We start from the raw sequence: 17,321 nt of genomic DNA, 5'->3' as shown, positions 1-17,321 counted from the left end.
ATATCCTTACCAGTCAATCCAACCTTCTTCCTGCAAGTAAAGCATCTGTTCTTCTTGGGCTTTGTTTTTTCTGGAGCTTTCTCTCCTTCCGTGGAACTCTCTGCAGTTTCTAAGTTCACAGCAGCTAGAAATATGTTGAATAGATTCAAATTTGTAGATATGACTAATGCAAGCAGAAGGTTGAATACTGCTTCTGCCAGCTAACAGATTAGAAGTTTGTGTCAAGTTAAAGCTAAGTAATTTTCTAAGAAGCAAGCAGCAGGCAGAAACCAAGTCACAGCAAACATGAGTTAGATTAGGGGCTCTCAACATGGGGTCGACAGACCCGTTGGATAAAAAAGGTTGGGAACCCCTGAGTTAGATCTATAAAGTGTCAACCGTCCGCCACAACAGACAGGATCTCCCGGTTGCCACCCACTTCAACTCTGCTTCACATTCCCATTTGGATATGTCCATACATGGCCTCCTCTACTGCCATGATGAGGACAAACTCAGGTTGGAGGAACAACACCTCATATACCGTCTGGGTGGTCTCCAGCCCCTTGGTATGAACACTGAATTCTCCAACTTCTAGTAATTCCCTCCCCCTTCCTTCACCCATCCCAGTTTCACTCTGCCTCCTCCTCCAGCTGCCTATCACCTCTCTCATGATTCCACCTTCTTCTACTACCCATAGTGTTTTCCCCTTACATTCCTTCTTCACCTCTCCTGCGTATCCCCTCCCCCACCCCTTGATCTTTCCTCTTACTGGTTTTTCACCTGGCACCTACCAGCCTTCTCCTTCCCACTCTCCCCCCACCTTCTTTATAGGGCCCCTTCCCCCTCCATCTTCAGTCCAGACGAAGGGTCTCGGCCCGAAACGTTGACTGTTAGTTTCCATGGATGCTGCCCGATTGCTGAGTTCCTCCAGTGTGTTGTACATGTTGCTTTGACCCCAGCAAGCCTGCAGTGTACTTTGTGTTAAATTATAGACAAGCTATGTTATCTAAGTTTCTATTATAAAGTCATTTAATTGAGGTATTGGTGACTAACAGATAATCTAAGAGAAAGTAGAAGAAATCCAGTGCACTCAAACTCAAGAGATTCTGCAGATGCTGGGAAACTTGAGTTAACACACATCGCGCCCCCCCCCCACCCCCCCACCAATACTGGAGGAACTCAGCAAGACAGACAGCACCTATGGAGAGGAATAAATACTCGACTGTTCGGGCCGAGATGCTTCATCAGGACTGGAAATGAAGGGGGAAGAAGCTAGAATTAAAAGAAAAGGTGGGGGGGGGGGACAGGAAAGAGCACAAGCTGGCAGATGAGAGCAGATGAGTGGGAAAGTGGGTGGGGGGAGGGACACTCACCAAGTTAGGTCAAATGAAAAAGACAAAACTGGGGTTGATAAGAATTTTCTTAGTGCATATTTTACTACAATCTAAATGCAAGGTAAAATAAATCTTAGAGGCTGAATACCTACACCAGTTTCAGCATATGACTCAATTCTGCAAGTACAACTGCAAGAAAAAGTTTATGAACCCTTTGCAATTAACTGGTTTTCAGCATTAATTACTCATAAAATGTGGTCTGATCTTCATCTAAGTCACAATAACAGACAAACACAATCTGCCTAAACAAATAACATACAAACAATTGTACTTTTCATGTCTTTATTGAACATATTGTTTAATTATTATTCAAAGTTCAGGCTGGAAAAACTATGTTAATCCCTGAATTTAATAACTGGTAGAACCTCCTTCAGCAGCAATAACCTCCACCAAACATTTCCTGTAACTGCTGATCGGACTTGCACAATGGTAAGGAATTTTAGATCATTCCTCCATATAACACTTAGAGTTCATCAATATTTATGGGATACCTTGCATGTACAGCCCTCTTCAGGCCATGCCACAGCATCTCATTTGGGCTAAAGTCTGGACTCTGAATTGACCATTCCAAAGCATGATTTTTCTTCTTTTTAAACCACTCTGTTGTGATTTCCTTTTGTCTTTCAGATCATTGTTTTGTTCCATCATTCAACTTCTATGAAGCTTCAGGTGATGGTCTGCTACCCTGACATTCTCCTGTAAAATATCTTGGTACAAATTTGAATTCATTGTTCCCTCAATGATTGCAAGCTGTCCAGGTCCTGAGGTAGCAAAGCAACCCAAACCATGATGCTCCTTCTACCATGGTTTACAATTGAGATGAGGTTTTGGTGGAGTGCAGTGCCCTTTTTCCTCCAAACATAGCATAGTGTATTTCTGCCAAGAAGTTCAAATTTTGTCTCATCTGTCCACAGAACATTGTCCCAGAAGCATTGTGGAACATCCAGGTGGTCTTTTGCAAACTTGAGATGTGCAGCAATGTTTTTTTTGTTTCCTCTGTAGTGTCCTTCCATTAACACCATTCTTGTTCAGTGTTTTTCTGATAGTGGACACATGAACAGAGCAAGTTATAGAGATTTCTGCAGATCTTTTAATGTATCCTTGGGTTCTTTTTCACCTCCTTCAGCACTGCACATTGAGCTCTTGGTGCAATCTTTGCAGGCCGCCCACTCCTTAGGAGAGTAGCAACAGTACCAAATTTCCTCCATTTGTAGACAATTTCTCTTAATGTGGACTGGTTAACACTCAGGTCTTTAGAAATGCTTTTGTAGCCTTTTCCAGCTTCACGCGATCCCCACCATACTTCTAAGGTCCTCTGAAAGGTGCTTTGATCAAGGCATGGTAGACATAAGCAGATCTTTCTTGAAGAACAGGCTCTGTCAGTAACCTGACTTTGTGTATTTTTTTATATATAGGACAGAGCACCTCCACAACCTACACCTCCAATGTCATCTCACTGATTGGAATACCTGGTTCCAAATAGCTTTTGTAGAAGGCATTACCCCAAGAGGGTCACATTCTTTTTTGAACCTAGACTGTGTTTACTTAAGTGGTGTACACAATATGAACGAGAAGAATAGTTTGTGTGTTATTAGCTTAGGCAGATTGTGTTTGTCTACTATTGCGACTTAAATGAAGATTAGTTCACATTTTACCAGTAAATTACTACAGAAAACCAAGTAATTGCAAAGTGTTCACAAACTTTTTCTTGCAACTGTACATTACCAAATTAAAATATATATTTTATTTTCTTTACTTAGCAACTCTGCTGAATAAATGTCGTGATTTTCACTAACAAACGCACTGCTCCTTAATGCACATGAAGAAAGCCAACCTGATGCTGTGATGACTTCCACTTTTAGAGCTCCCTCACTTTCAGTGCTTGGTTCATCTTGAGAGATACTCATTGCGGTCATCTGTTGTGTTACAGGAGTGCTAGAAAGGGGCGAGAGTGTTTAACATTAGAATCAGAACCAGCTTCAATATCATTGGCATATGTTGTGAAATTTGTTATGCCGCAGCAGTACATTGTAATACATAATAAAAGGTGTAAATAAAGTACATATACACATTTAAAATGTTAAATAAGTCGTGCAAAAAGAGGAGAAAAAAAAGTAGTGAGGTAGTGTTCATGGGTTCAATGTCCATTCAGAAATCTGATGGCAGAGTGGAAGAAGCTAATTCCTGAATTATTGTGTGTGCTTTCCGACTCCCGTACCTCCTCCCTGATGGTAGCAATGAGAAGAGGGCATGTCCTGGGTGATGGGGGTCCAAATGATATCAAATGCCTGCTGGTTTACTGACATTGTATTCGCTACTGATCAAAAACAATTAAAGCTTCCTGAAACAAGCAACATCCCATTCTCCCCCTCCCCCCATTCTAGTGGGTGCACTATTAATATTAGCAAACACTAATCCAACACTGCCAGGCACTCATTTGCCAGATATTAATGTACAGAGTGTTGGAAAACAATTTCTTACAACTTTGTGGGCAAAGAAACAGTCTCAAGTCAGGTGTATCATGTGCTTGATGCATTGTTTCAACTGAACGAAACACTGCTTTACGGTATCAGTCCAACTGGGTACAGTAATATTATAGGTTGATATGGTCATAAAGAAAACTGTTGGCACATTGGCCTTCATTAACAAAAGTACTGAGTACAGGAGATGGAACATTCTGTTGAAGTTGTGGAAGACATCAGTGAGGCCTAATTTGGAGTCTTGTGTACAATTTTGGTCACCTACCTACAAGAAAGATGTAAATAAAGTTGAAAGAGTACAGAGAAAATTTACAAGGATATCATTGGGTCTGAATTTATAAGGAAAGATTGAATAGGTTAGGACTTCATTGCTTGGAAGACAGAAGACAGAGGAGATTTGATAGAGGAATACAAAAATCATGAGGGGTAAATGCAAGCAGGCTTTTTCCATTGAGGTTGGGTGGGACTACAACTAGAGGTCAAGGCCAAGGGTGAAAGGAGAAAGTTTAAGGGGAACATAAGGGGCTGTGAACGAACGAACTGCCAGTGCAAGTGGTGCATGCAAGCTTGATTTCAACACTTAAGAGGAGTTTGGAAAGGTACATGGATATGGAGGGCTATGGTTTCAGTGCAGGTCAATGGAAGAAGGCAGCTTAAATGGTTTGGCACAGACAAGATGGACTGACATTCCTGTTTCTGTGCTGTACTTTTGTGTGACTCTAATACAGAGAAAGGTGATATTGCGATGGATGTTTTTATTCCATGCCGAGGTGCAAGATACAGTGGCATGCAAAAGGTTGGGGTCCCCGGTCAAAATTTCTGTTACTGTGAATAGCTAAGCGGTAAAAGATTACCTGATTTCCAAAAGGCTTAAAGTTAAAGATGACACATTTCCTTAATATTTTAAGCAAGATTACTTTTTTATTTCCATCTTATACAGTTTCAAAATAACAAAAAAGGAAAAGGCCCTAAAGCAAAAGTTTGGGCACCCTGCATGGTCAGTACTTAGTAACACCCCCTTTGGCAAGTATCACAGCTTGTAAACGCTTTCTGTAGCCAGCTAAGAGTCTTTCAATTCTTGTTTGGGGGATTTTCACCCATTCTTGCTTGCAAAAGGCTTCTAGTTTTGTGAGATTCTTGGGCCGTCTTGCATGCACTGCTCTTTTGAGGTCTATCCACAGATTTTCGATGATCAAGGGACTGTGAGGGCCATGGCAAAATCTTTAGCTTGTGCCTCTTGAGGTAGACCATTGTGAATTTTGAGGTGTGTTTAGGATCATTATCCTGTTGTAGAAGCCATCCTCTTTTCATCTTCAGCTTTTATACAGACGGTGTGATGTTTGCTTCCAGAATTTGCTGGTATTTAATTGAATTCATTCTTCCCTCTACCAGTGAAATGTTCCCCGTGCCACTGGCTGCAACACAAGCCCAAAGCATGATCGATCCATCCCCGTGCTTAACAATTGGAGAGGTGTTCTTTTCATGAAATTCTGCACCCTTTTTTCTCCAAACATACCTTCGCTCATTGCAGCCAAAAAGTTCTATTTTAACTTCATCAGTCCATAGGACTTGTTTCCAAAATGCATCAGGCTTGTTTACATGTTCCTTTGCAAACTTCTGACTCTGAATTTTGTGGTGAGGGTGCAGGAAGGTTTCCTTCTGATGACTCTTCCATGAAGGTCATATTTGTGCAGGTGTCACTGCACAGTAGAGCAGTGCATCACCACTCCAGAGTCTGCTAAATCTTCCTGAAGGTCTTTTGCGGTCAATCGGGGGTTTTGATTTGCCTTTCTAGCACTCCTACGTGCAGTTCTCTCAGAAGGTTTTCTTGGTCTTCCAAACCTCAACTTGACCTCCACCGTTCCTCTTAACTGCCATTTCTTAATTACATTATTAACTGAGGAAATGGCTACCTGAAAATGCTTTGCTATCTTCTTATAACCTTCTCCTGCTTTGTGGGCATCATTTATTTTAATTTTCAGAGAGCTAAGCAGCTGCTTAGAGGAGTCCATGGCTGCTGATTGTTGGGACAAGGTTTGAGGAGTCAGGATATTGATAAAGCTTTGAAATTTGCATCACCTGGCCTTTCCTAATGATGACTGTGAACAAGCCATAGCCCTAACAAGCTAATTAAGGTCTGAGACCTTAGTAAAAGTTATCTGAGAGGTCAAATCTCTTGGGGTGCCCAAACTTTGCATGGTGCTCCTTTCCTTTTTTCACTAATCTTGCTTAAAATGTTGAAAAGAATGTTTCATCTTTAACTTCATGACTTCTGGTGATCAGTTCATCTACTACTCACTTAACTATTCACAGTAACAGAAATTTTGACCAGGGGTGCCCAAACTTTTGTATGCCACTGTATTTCTGCTTATATACAGAAAATCATAGCTCAGCAATGCTCAAGGGAATAAGAACCAGGAGAGCCAAAGCACTCAACAGCAATCCAAAGAAATGTCACACTTCTCTCCTAGGTTGGTCAGTAATCTCAAGGATACCATACATACCTAGTTTTGGCAGATGTGGCATTCACAGAGGTATCCGCCAACATTTCAGGGTTTTCTTCCGTACATTGAACTGGGATCGACTCCGTACTTGAAGTACTGTTACTACTGGCTCCACTAGCTGCTGCTAAGCAAAGAAAACACTAATGAAAATTCAGATTGTGTTTGAGTTGTTCATTTTAACTCCGACAGTAGCCAGGATGTAGGCTATAAATTATAATGGTAAGTAACACAAAGCATGGGGATTTCCATACGCAGCTAGATTGGGAAAATCAGGTTGATGCTGGATCCCAAGAATAGAAATTTGTAGAATGTCTACGAGATTTTTTTTTTGAAAGAGCAGATTAGGGTTGAGCCCATTCGGCTAAAGGCAATTCTGGATTGGGTGTTGTGTGATGAACCAGAATTAATTGGGGATCTTAAGGCAAAGGAACCCTCTGGAGGCAGTAATAATAACATGAATGAATTTGAGAGGGAGTAGCTAAATACAATATATCTGTATTCATCATCATCATTATGTGTTGTCTTACCTGACTTAGGTGATCACTGTCCCATGACCATTAATGTTCTTGTCAAGTTTTTCCACAGAAGCGGTTCTGGGCAATGTCTTTACAAGACAAGTGACCCCAGCCATTATCAATACTCCTCAAAGATTGTCTGCCTGGCATCAGTGGTTGCATAACCAGGACTTGTAATAACACCTGCTTTACTCCCATGGCTTCACGTGACCCTGATCGGTGGGGGGGGGGGGGGGGGGGAAGGTAGGGGGGCAAAGCAGGTGTTACACCTTGCTCAAGGGTGACTTGCAGGCTTGCAGAGGGAAGGAGTGCCTTGAACCTCTTTTCGTAGAAACGTATCTCCACCCTGCCACCCAAATATCGATATTACAGATGAGTAAAGGTAACTACAGAGGCACGATAGAGGAGCTGGCAAAAGTTGATTGGAAGGGGACACTGGCAGGGATTGATGACAGAGCGACAATAACTGGAGTTTCTGGGAGTCATCTGGAAAACGCAAGATTGGTTCACCCTAAAAAATTGCATTCCAAGGGAGGATGTGGTGACCGTGGCCGATTAGGGAAGTTAAAAACAGCATAAAAACAAAAGAGTGGCCATACGATATAGGAAAAATTAGTGGTAAGTTAGAGGATTGGGAAGCTTTAAAAAAAACTACAAAACAAATAAAAAAGCAATACAGGGAAAAGATGAAATACAAGGATAAGCTAGCTAATAATATAAAGTAATATGGTTTGTTTTCAGATACATAAAAGAAAAAAAAGAGGCAAGAGTGGATATCAGACCGCTGGAAAATGATGCCAAAAAGGTAGCAATGGGGAACAAGAAGTGGCAGACAAACTATCAGTCTTCACTGTGGAAGACGCTGGCACCATGCCAGAAATTCAGGGGCAGAAGTGAGTGTGGTTGCTATTAGGAGGGAGATAGTATCAGTAGGAAGCTGAAGATCTGAAGGTAGATAAGTCACCTGGTCCAGGTGGACTACACCCCAGGGTTCTGAAAGAGGTAACTCAAGAGACTGTGGAGGCATTAATAACAATCTTTCAAGAAACACTAGATTCTGCAATGATTCTGGAGAAATGGAAAATTGCAAATGTCAAGTCATTTGGTATATTTGAAGCAGGAGTTGATAGGTTCCTGATTAGTAGGGACATCAGAGGCTGTGGTAAAGGGCAGAAGAACAGGATCGAGAGGAAAAATAAATCAGCCATGATAGAATGGCGGAACACACTTACGGACTGAAAGGTGGAGAAAATACTCCATTGGCTGAATGCCCTAATTCTGCTCCTATGTGTTCTACAAGAACACAAGTCAACTTCAGCACAGCCTTTTTTCATTATGGTTAAGCATCACCAGTTTTTGATTTGAACCTATTTAGGAGTGTATTTTTTCCTTTCCTTTTAGTTCTAATAGAATGTAAATCTGAATTTAGAGAATTAAGAAATGAACCATTATAAATATACATCATCCTTCCTCAGTCTATGGAACTCTGTTGGATGAAATGTAACAATTAGTAGTTAGAGGCTGACATACTCTACAATTTACATATACTAATCGCATTTCTTCAAAGTAAATTTTATTGCATGTATTAAAAAGTTTATTTTTTGAATTTCAGATAATACAGCTGTATGGGATACTAACTTGAACAAAGGGTTTTTGGAATAAATTGAACCCCTTCACCAAGGAGCTAGCCAGAAGAAGCACCTAACTTCGTTCAGATAGTGATTCTGTTCTGATGAAAATATTTGCATTCATATAGGTCAAAGGGGCCATATGAGGTGCTACTATGTGCACAAATTTCTCCTTTCTTTGGCATTCAAATAGCTTATTAAAGCGCACTCAAAGCTCATTCAGTTGTTGATTTTGGAGAAGCAGAAAATTTACTTGCAAAAATAAACTTAAGATGGAAAAACAAGAGAAAATCTGCAGATGCTGGAAATCCAAACAACATACAAAAATGATGGAGGAACTCAGCAGACCAGGTAGCATCTATGGAAAAAGAGTACAGTTGACATCACAGCCCAAAATATCGACTGTTTACTCTTTTCCATAGATGCTGCCTGGCCTGCTGAGCTCCTCCAGCATTTTGTGCATGTTGTTAAGATGTAATAAAAACAACTTTCTCCATCAATTATAGTTCAAGTTTTACAAGAAATACCAGCAACTCCATAGTCATAGAGAAAAGAAATAGCTCATTTATTCCATGCCAAACTATTATTCTGCCTAGTCCCATCAACCAGCACCCAGACCATTGACCTCCATACCCCTCCTGTACATGTACTTAACCAAAATTCTCTCAAATGTTGTAATCAAACCTACATTCACCACTTGCGCTGGCAACTCGATCCACACACTCACCAGAGTGAAGAAATTCCCCATCAGGGTCCCCTTAAACATTTCACCTTTCACCCTTAAACCCATGACCTCTAGTTCTAGTCTCACCCTACCTCAGTGAAAAAAACCTGCTTATATTTAATATATATTTTTTATATATCTGTCAAGTCTCTCCTCACTACAGTGAATAAAGTCCTTACTTATTCAACTTCTCCCTATAATCCATGCTGCAAAGTTGATTCCAATCAAGTGGCATGGATGTCAAGATGTCAAGATGTCACTTCTGCAGGGCTAGTCACAAACAAGAGAAAATCTGCAGATGCTGAAAATCCAAGCAACACAAAAAATGCTGGAGGAACTCAGCAGGCCAGGCAGCATCTATGGAAAAGTGTCAACAGTCAAAGTTTCAGGCCAATATCCTTCATCAGGACTGGAAACGAAGAGGGAAGACGCCAGAATAATTGGGGAGGGTGGGGGTGGGGGGAAGGAGGCTAGCTGGAAGGTGATAGGTGAAGCCAGGAAACCAAGATAAAGGGCTGGAGAGGAAGAAAATGATAGGAGAGGAGAGCAGACCATAGGATATAGGAAAGGAGACCTAGGGAAGGTGATAGGCAGGTGAGAAGAGGTAAGAGGCCAGAGAGGGAATAGAAGAGGGGAGGGGGAGGGATTTTTTAACAAAAAATTGGAAGGATAAATCAATATTCACAGAGGCTACCCAGTTTTTATTTTGGTTTACCAGAATTAAACAGGAAATCAGTGAAGTTTATGGCTCTCCACAAGCCTCCTGACAAAGTTGTTCACGTGCTCCAAGCTTACCTGGTGGGCTTATCCGTCCACCATTCTGCTGTCTCTGTAGAAATTCCTTGTAGCAAACTGAGCACATTCCATTAGTCCTTGGGTTGCCGTAGAAACCACAGCCTGTGGTACACAGCATGGGGACTTGCGTCTGATTCGTCTCCTGGGCCATCCTGCCTTATGCACACGCACACACAATGTGCAATCTGAAATATGAGAATGCAAGAACAAATTGAGTTACAATTCACATGAGGCACATTACAAATTAATATTGTAAACTGAACACATTTCACCAATACGGGAAAGGGCAATCTAAATCTCACTCAAGTTTAATTAGGACAAAATTAAGATTACAAGAATAAATCCACATAAAATTAAAATGTGTAAAGAAGTTATTGGAAAATGCTTTTTGCCCCCCTTGCTTAAGTGAGGATTAGGTAAAAACCTTGACAGAAACATGGAAGATACTTTCTCTCATGCTAACCAAAACATCTTTTAATAACACTTGTTTCAGTCCCACATTTAAAGTTATGACAACTACCCCAACTTTGTTACTGACAAGTCTCACACAATAGTGCAAAAGTTATCACTCAGCATCTAATTAAAAGTCAATTTAAATGCAGATTTGAGGGAAAAAAAAGGATGGAGGTAAGAGAAATTTTACACAGAAATATCATTGCAGTAATTATTACTTTAAGGGACTCCAAAAGAAATTTTAAAAGGTAGATAAAAGAATTTCTGGTACAATATTGGTGCTGTGAATTTCCCATTTAAAAAAATATTTCTAGAGTTTAGGAATGCCAAAAGAAATGAAATAACACATTGCTTGGGGTGGTGGTAGAGGATGTTCAGATAGGCACATGAATGTGAGGAAAATGGAGGGATATGGACATTGTATTGACTGAGGGAATTAGTCAGGCTGGCCATTTTATTACTAAATTGAATTAGCACAAAATTGTGGGCTGAATGACCATTTCCTGTGTTGTATTGTTCTATGTTCCATTGTTTCGAGAGGACTAGAATATAAAAGCAAGGATGTAATACTGAGGTTTTGTAAAGCACTGCAAGGCCTCACTTGGAATACTGTGAGCAGTTTTGGGTTCCTCATCTTAGAAAGCATATGGGATACTGGAGAGGGTTCAAAGGATGTTCACAAAAATGATTCCGGGATTGAACAGCTTGTCATATGAAGATCGTTTGATGTCTCTGGGCTTCTATTCACTGAAATTCAGAAGAATGAGGGGAGACCTAATTGAAACCTATCAAATGTTGAAAGGCCTCGATAGGGTTGATATGGAGAGGATGTTTCCTGTGGTGTGAAAGCCTAGGACCAGAGGACACAGCTTCAGAACAGAGAAGCATCCTTTTAGAACAGAGATGAGGAAGAATTTCTTTAGCCAGAGAATGGTGAATCTGTGGAATTCAATGCCACAGGTGGCTGTGGAGGCCAAGTCATTTGGTATATTTAAGGCTGAAGTTCATAAGATTCTTGACTGGCCAAACCATGAAGGGATACAAGAAGGCAGGAGATTGGGGCTGAGCAGGAAAATGGATCAGTGATATTGAAACAGCAGAGCAGACCTTGATGGGTCAACTGACACAACTCTGCTCCGATATCTAATGGTATTATGGTCTTTTCCAAAACAATGGCAATATTGACATATACCAAAGCAACACAGTAATTAGCACAATGTAGAAGATGTGTTAATAGACAGTACCAACTGACACTATCCATTCATACTTAGATGCAAGAAATTGTAACAATAAAATATCAGCCATTTAGGTAAAAAGTTGCCAAGTACATCCAAAGGCTTTTCCCATATCCAAAGATTCATTCAACCCCATCAAATGTTGGATTTGGCATTCTGACAAAGGGACTTTGATCTGAAACATGAATTGTTCCATTTTCCATAAATGCTTCTTTACATAGTGAGCATTTCCAGAACAGTGTTTATTGTTCTGGATTTAGACTGGGCGAAAATACACCACTGAACATGGGAAAATAGTGATTCCCAAAAAGCACTTCTCTTCTCAAAAGAAGCCACTCATCTCCAATCTCAAGGATACATACTCACATTGACCATGAAGATCAGCCAGTTTATTCACCAGACATATGAAAGGATCTCATCTGTAACCTATCAACATCTAATATTGAAAATTAAAATGCAGAATGGAATCACACGGCAGCTAAATCAGGCAGCATCTATGGAGAAAGAGAAATAGTTAAAGATTCAGGACAATGACCCTTCATTGGAACTGAGAAAAGTGAGAAAAAGCGCAGAAAGCAGAAGTTACATTTCCAACAATAATAGCAGAGATTTGGAGATTCTCTCCAGGAACTGCAAACTGAATATTTCCCTCACAATGCACAACATGACAATTTACTCAACCACTCCCATTAATTAAATTCTACTAGCCCGAACGAGTTGTTTGTTGCATCTGATCCATTACAAAAGCAACTTCACTTTCCAAGTATGCTCTTATTTGGATATACAATGTGGAACAGGCCCTTCCAGTCCACTGAGCCACACTGCCCAGCAACCCACCTATTTTAACACCAGCCTAATCACAGGACGATTTCCAATGACCAGTTAACCTACTAATTGTCTAAAGTTAAAAATTAACAGTAGACCATACTAATAGATGTTTGTACGTCATTGTTCACTGATTGCATTTTAATCAAATTCTAACATCTAAAACAAAGGGAACTCAGCAAATATGTTACATTTGGGGGGGGGGGGGAATTTGGCAACACACGTAGAGGGACAGCCAATAGCTCACACTAATTGTAATGTGCATAGTCTGACCAACTTCCCCACCCCACAACTCCATACCACCTCAGGACAAAACATTACAGTATTGGGGCAGCACATAGCAATGTTGTTAGCATACTATTACAGCGCCAGCAACCTGGGTTCAATTCACACCACCCTCTGTAAGGAGTTTGTATGCTCTTCTCATGACTGTGTGTTTACTCCAGGTGCTCCAGCTTTATCCCATATTCCAAAGATGTATGGGTTAGTAGGCTAATGGGTCACATGGGTGTAATTGGACTTTGTGGGCTTGTTTCTCTAAAGTAAAATACACAATCCAAACAGAACTGCACATATTTACAGGACCATTACCAACTCAAAAAGCCTCTCTAAAAAGTGGGGGGCGGGTAATTAGGAGGGGGTAAGGAAAGGGGGGCAGGGGGTGGGGAATGAGGAGGGGCAAGGATTGGGGGCGGGGAATGAGGACGGAGCAAGGACGGGGGAGGAAGGAGGATGGGGCAAGGACGGGGGAGGAAGGAGGATGGGGCAAGGACGGGGGAGGAAGGAGGATGGGGGGGGGGGAAAGAAGGCTGTTTACTCCCTTCCATAGATGCTGCCTGAACTGCTTAGTTCTTCCAGCGTTTTGTATGTGTTGTGCTGCATATCCAGTATCGGCATAATCTGTGTGCTGATTTCACTCAGCGGTCCTCCTTGGGTAAAAAAACCTGGCAGATCTGGTACACACGTTATGCTCAGAAACGATTAAGTTTTAAGAATCAGCCCCATCTTAAGCTTGATTGAAAATGGATTTGATGCACTGACAAGATGTTATTTGACTTTCTACAAGGACAGCTTTGCCAAAACAAACAAAGCAGCTCTAACTATAAAGATCTCATTGGTCATTCAAAGATTCAGTGTAAAACACTGAGACTATGAAAGGCTGAAAAGTAAAACTTTGTAATTTCTTCACACAATTGGCAGCTGTTCATTTGCCTCTCCCACGTACAACTTAGTGTAAAGGATTCTTTTCCCTTTCAAGATCAGATTGAGAAAAAAATACTTTGAATGATAGAAGAGAAGAAGCATTTATGTTTAGAAATTTCCAAGTTTGTGACAATGTTCAATAAAATTTGAGAGCTGGCAAGAGTTGAGATTCAAAATGAAAGGTCTTAAACAGTGCTGATGTCCCTAACAAAAGACCAAGTGAGAAGCCAATGCCCCCGTGTTCTACTTTCTACTGTTTCACAGGACCTTAATTTTATTTCCTGATTAAAATGCAGAATTCCAGACAATGCAGCACTTTCTCATACACTGCAATTAGATTATGAGTTCAAGTCCCAAATTGAAAATAAAAGCAAAGCTTCTTCTCCAGCTACATATAGACCAAACCTCAACCCACAGGCAAAAGTAGTGCTTGCTACTGCCATTAGGTAGAAGGTACAAGAGCCTCAGGGCTCACATCTCCAGCTTCAAGAAAAGTTATTACTCCTCAACCATCAGGCTCTTGAACAAAAAAAGATAACTGCACTCAACTTCACTTGCGTCATCATTGAAATGCTCCCACAACCAATGAACTCACTTTCAAGGACTCTTTATCTCATGTTCTTGTTATTTATTGGTATTTATTTGTATTTGCAGTTTTGCATTTGCACATTTTGCTGCCTTCTGAATTCTGGCTGATCTTTCATTGATCCTGTTAATAGTTACTTTTCTATAGGCTTGTTGAGTATGCTTGCTAGAAAATGAATCTTAGGGTTGTATATGGTGACATATAAATTTACTTTGAACTTGAACTTTGAAAAGGGATGCCACCAACACTGAAAACAATGGGGAATGTACAATTTTTCAAATATGGTAGGTAATGGACAATTTCCCTCAGAACTTCAACTTCCTGGGTCTGAATTTTTTTTTGAAATAGGGAAGGATGGAATATAGGTGCAGAAAGTTTATAAGCCAGGATGTTTATTCGTGCATAAAGCAATTTATAGAGCGAGAACTACCAGTGCAGCGAAACTGAAATAAAATTGTTACAACACACACAAAATACTGGTGGAACACAACAGGCCAGGCAGCATCTATAAGGAGAAGCATTGTCGATGTTTCGGGTCAAGACCTTTCGTCAGGACTAACTGAAAGGAAAGATACTAAGAGATTTGAAAGTAGTGGGGTGAGGGGTAAATGCAAAATGATAGGAGAAGACCGGAGAGGAAGTCTGGGGCCCTGAATGGTGGTGAGGAAGGAAGTGTAAGGGCAGGTGTAGCACTTGTTCCGCTTACAAGGGTAAGTGCCAGGAGGGAGATCAGTGGGAATTCCTCCGTCTCCACTGCATCTGCTCTCAGGATGAGGCTTTTCATTCCAGGACGAAGGAGATGTCTTCCTTTTTTAAACAAAGGGGCTTCCCTTCTTCCACCATCAACTCTGCTCTCAAACGCATCTCTCCCATTTCCCGCATATCTGCCCTCACCCCATCTGCCCGCCACCCCACTCGGGATAGGGTTCCCCTTGTTCTCAACTACCACCCACCAGCCTCCAGGTCCAACGTATAATTCTCCATAACTTCCGCCACCTCCAATGGAATCCCACTACCAAGCACATCTTTCCCTCCCCCCCTTTCTGCTTTCCGCAGGGATCGCTCCCTACGTGACTCCCTTGTCCACTTGTCTCCACCCCCCCCAATCCCTTCCCACCAATCTCCCTCCTGGCACTTATCCTTGTAAGCGGAATAAGTGCTACACTGCCCTTACACTTCCTCCCTCACCACCATTCAGGGCCCCAGACAGTCCTTCCAGGTGAGGCGACACTTCACCTGTGAGTCGGCTGGTGTGGTATACTGCGTCCAGTGCTCCCGGTGTGGCCTTTTATATATTAGTCAGACCTGACGCAGACTAGGAGACCATCTCGCTGAACACCTACGCTCGGTCCACCAGAGAAAGCACGACCTCCCAGTGGCCACACATTTTAATTCCACGTCCCATTCCCATTCTGATATGTCTATCCATGGCCACCTTTACTGTCAAGATGAAGCCACACTCAGGTTGGAGGAACAACACTTTATATACCGGCTGGGTAGCCTCAAACCTGATGGCATGACTTCTCTATCTTCCGTTAATGCCCCTCCTCCCCTTCTTACCCCATCCCTGACATATTTAGTTTTGTTTTTTTCTCTCTCTCTGCCCATCACTCTGCCTGTTCTCCATCTCTCTCTGGTGCTCCCCTCCCCCTTTCTTTTTCCCAAGGCCTCCCGTCCCATGATCCTTTCCCTTCTCCAGCTCTGTATCCCTTTTGCCAATCACCTTTCCGGCTCTCAGCTTCACCCCACCCCCTCTGGTCTTCTCCTATCATTTCTCATTCCCCCCTCCCCCCACTACTTTCAAATCTCTTAGTATCTTTCCTTTCAGTTAGTACTGGACGAAGGGTCTCGGCCTGAAACTTCGACAGTGCTTCTCCTTATAGATGCTGCATGACCTGCTGTGTTCCACCAGCATTTTGTGTGTGTTGCTTGAATTTCCAGCATCTGCAGATTTCCTCGTGTTTGCTCTCAAAATCATTACTCCTACATACCATTCTGTAAACTTATTCAAGTATGGAGATAACTTAAAATTAATCACAGAAACTTTACAATATAAAAACTAAATTAAAGCATTTTTGTTTAATTACAATATCTCTACTAGAATTGAATTACCTTCTTGGCAATAAACAGATTACCAATCCAATTCAGTCACTGCTTGTCTAAACATACTCCCTTTTTTTTTGTTTGGCTAGATGTTGAGAAGAACCAAGCTGTTTGGAACTTCTGAACAGAACCACTGGCATTCAGCTGCTCCCAGTAAGCCCATCCCAGATTTGCACAGTAAACATTGACAGCAAGTACAGCCTCATCACGCTGCAATTCAACTGAATTATGTTGAGGAGTCTATTTTACTAACCACTTGCAACCAGACTCTGATGTAGTAGGAATTCCCAACTTTCAAGTTTATTGTCATTTGCCTATACATATATACAATCAAACAAAACAACATTCCCCCAGACCACGGTGCACCCACAAAGCATATATCACATGCAGCACATATACCAAAATAATACTGTAAATAAATTAAAATTCAAAATGCATGTAGTGCAGTGCACAGATATAAAGCAACACACACAAAATGCTGGTGGAACGCAGCAGGCCAGGCAGCATCTATAGGAAGAAGTACAGTCGACGTTTCGGACCGAGACCCTTCATCAGATATAAAGTAAACAGCTTACTGTCCTAGTGACAGGACCTCGGCGGTGGCAGGGTAAGAAAAGTTCACTTTTACCTACCTGATCTCAATGCTGATATCTTCTAATTATTTTAATAGATTTTAAATCATTTAAAATATGGTAAAAGTTTTACGAGCCTCACATACTTCTGTTAGAGGCAGGGCTCAACCCTTTCAGGGTACGCTATCAGGGTTCCAATGTCATAGCTGTGCAGCTGTGGTCTGGACGGAAATGATACTTTACAATACCTCCCGGCTCAGCATGCAAGATTAGTTTAGAGGTGTTGCATGACAAATCAGGCACAATTTAGCTCATTGTCTTGAGT

General features: G+C 41.4%; 1 protein-coding gene across 6 annotated transcripts in view; it reads right to left on the bottom strand.

Moving 5' to 3' along the window:
* The window catches only part of LOC140739749 (AN1-type zinc finger protein 5), a 41,196-nt gene that overhangs the window by 7,497 nt on the left and 16,378 nt on the right, over positions 1-17,321 (bottom strand). For 3 of the 6 annotated variants that reach the window (XR_012101735.1, XR_012101736.1, XM_073068225.1), the window contains exons 2-5: positions 10,020-10,204; positions 6,358-6,481; positions 3,208-3,308; positions 11-124 (exon numbers count right to left, since the gene is read on the bottom strand). Coding sequence is in view for 4 of the 6 variants with exons in the window: in XM_073068225.1 (XP_072924326.1) it covers positions 11-124; positions 3,208-3,308; positions 6,358-6,481; positions 10,020-10,170 (490 nt within the window). In the remaining 2 variants the exon portion in view is untranslated. Of the gene's footprint in view, positions 1-10; positions 125-3,207; positions 3,309-6,357; positions 6,482-10,019; positions 10,205-12,073; positions 12,202-17,321 lie in introns of all 6 variants that reach the window. The other 3 variants (XM_073068226.1, XM_073068227.1, XM_073068228.1) reach the window with 3 other exon arrangements.

Source organism: Hemitrygon akajei, chromosome 16 (assembly GCF_048418815.1).
Source record: "Hemitrygon akajei chromosome 16, sHemAka1.3, whole genome shotgun sequence".
NCBI classification, from domain to species: domain Eukaryota; kingdom Metazoa; phylum Chordata; class Chondrichthyes; order Myliobatiformes; family Dasyatidae; genus Hemitrygon; species Hemitrygon akajei.
Note: the sequence above shows the minus strand (reverse complement) of the source record. Positions and strands in the feature narration are given on the sequence as shown.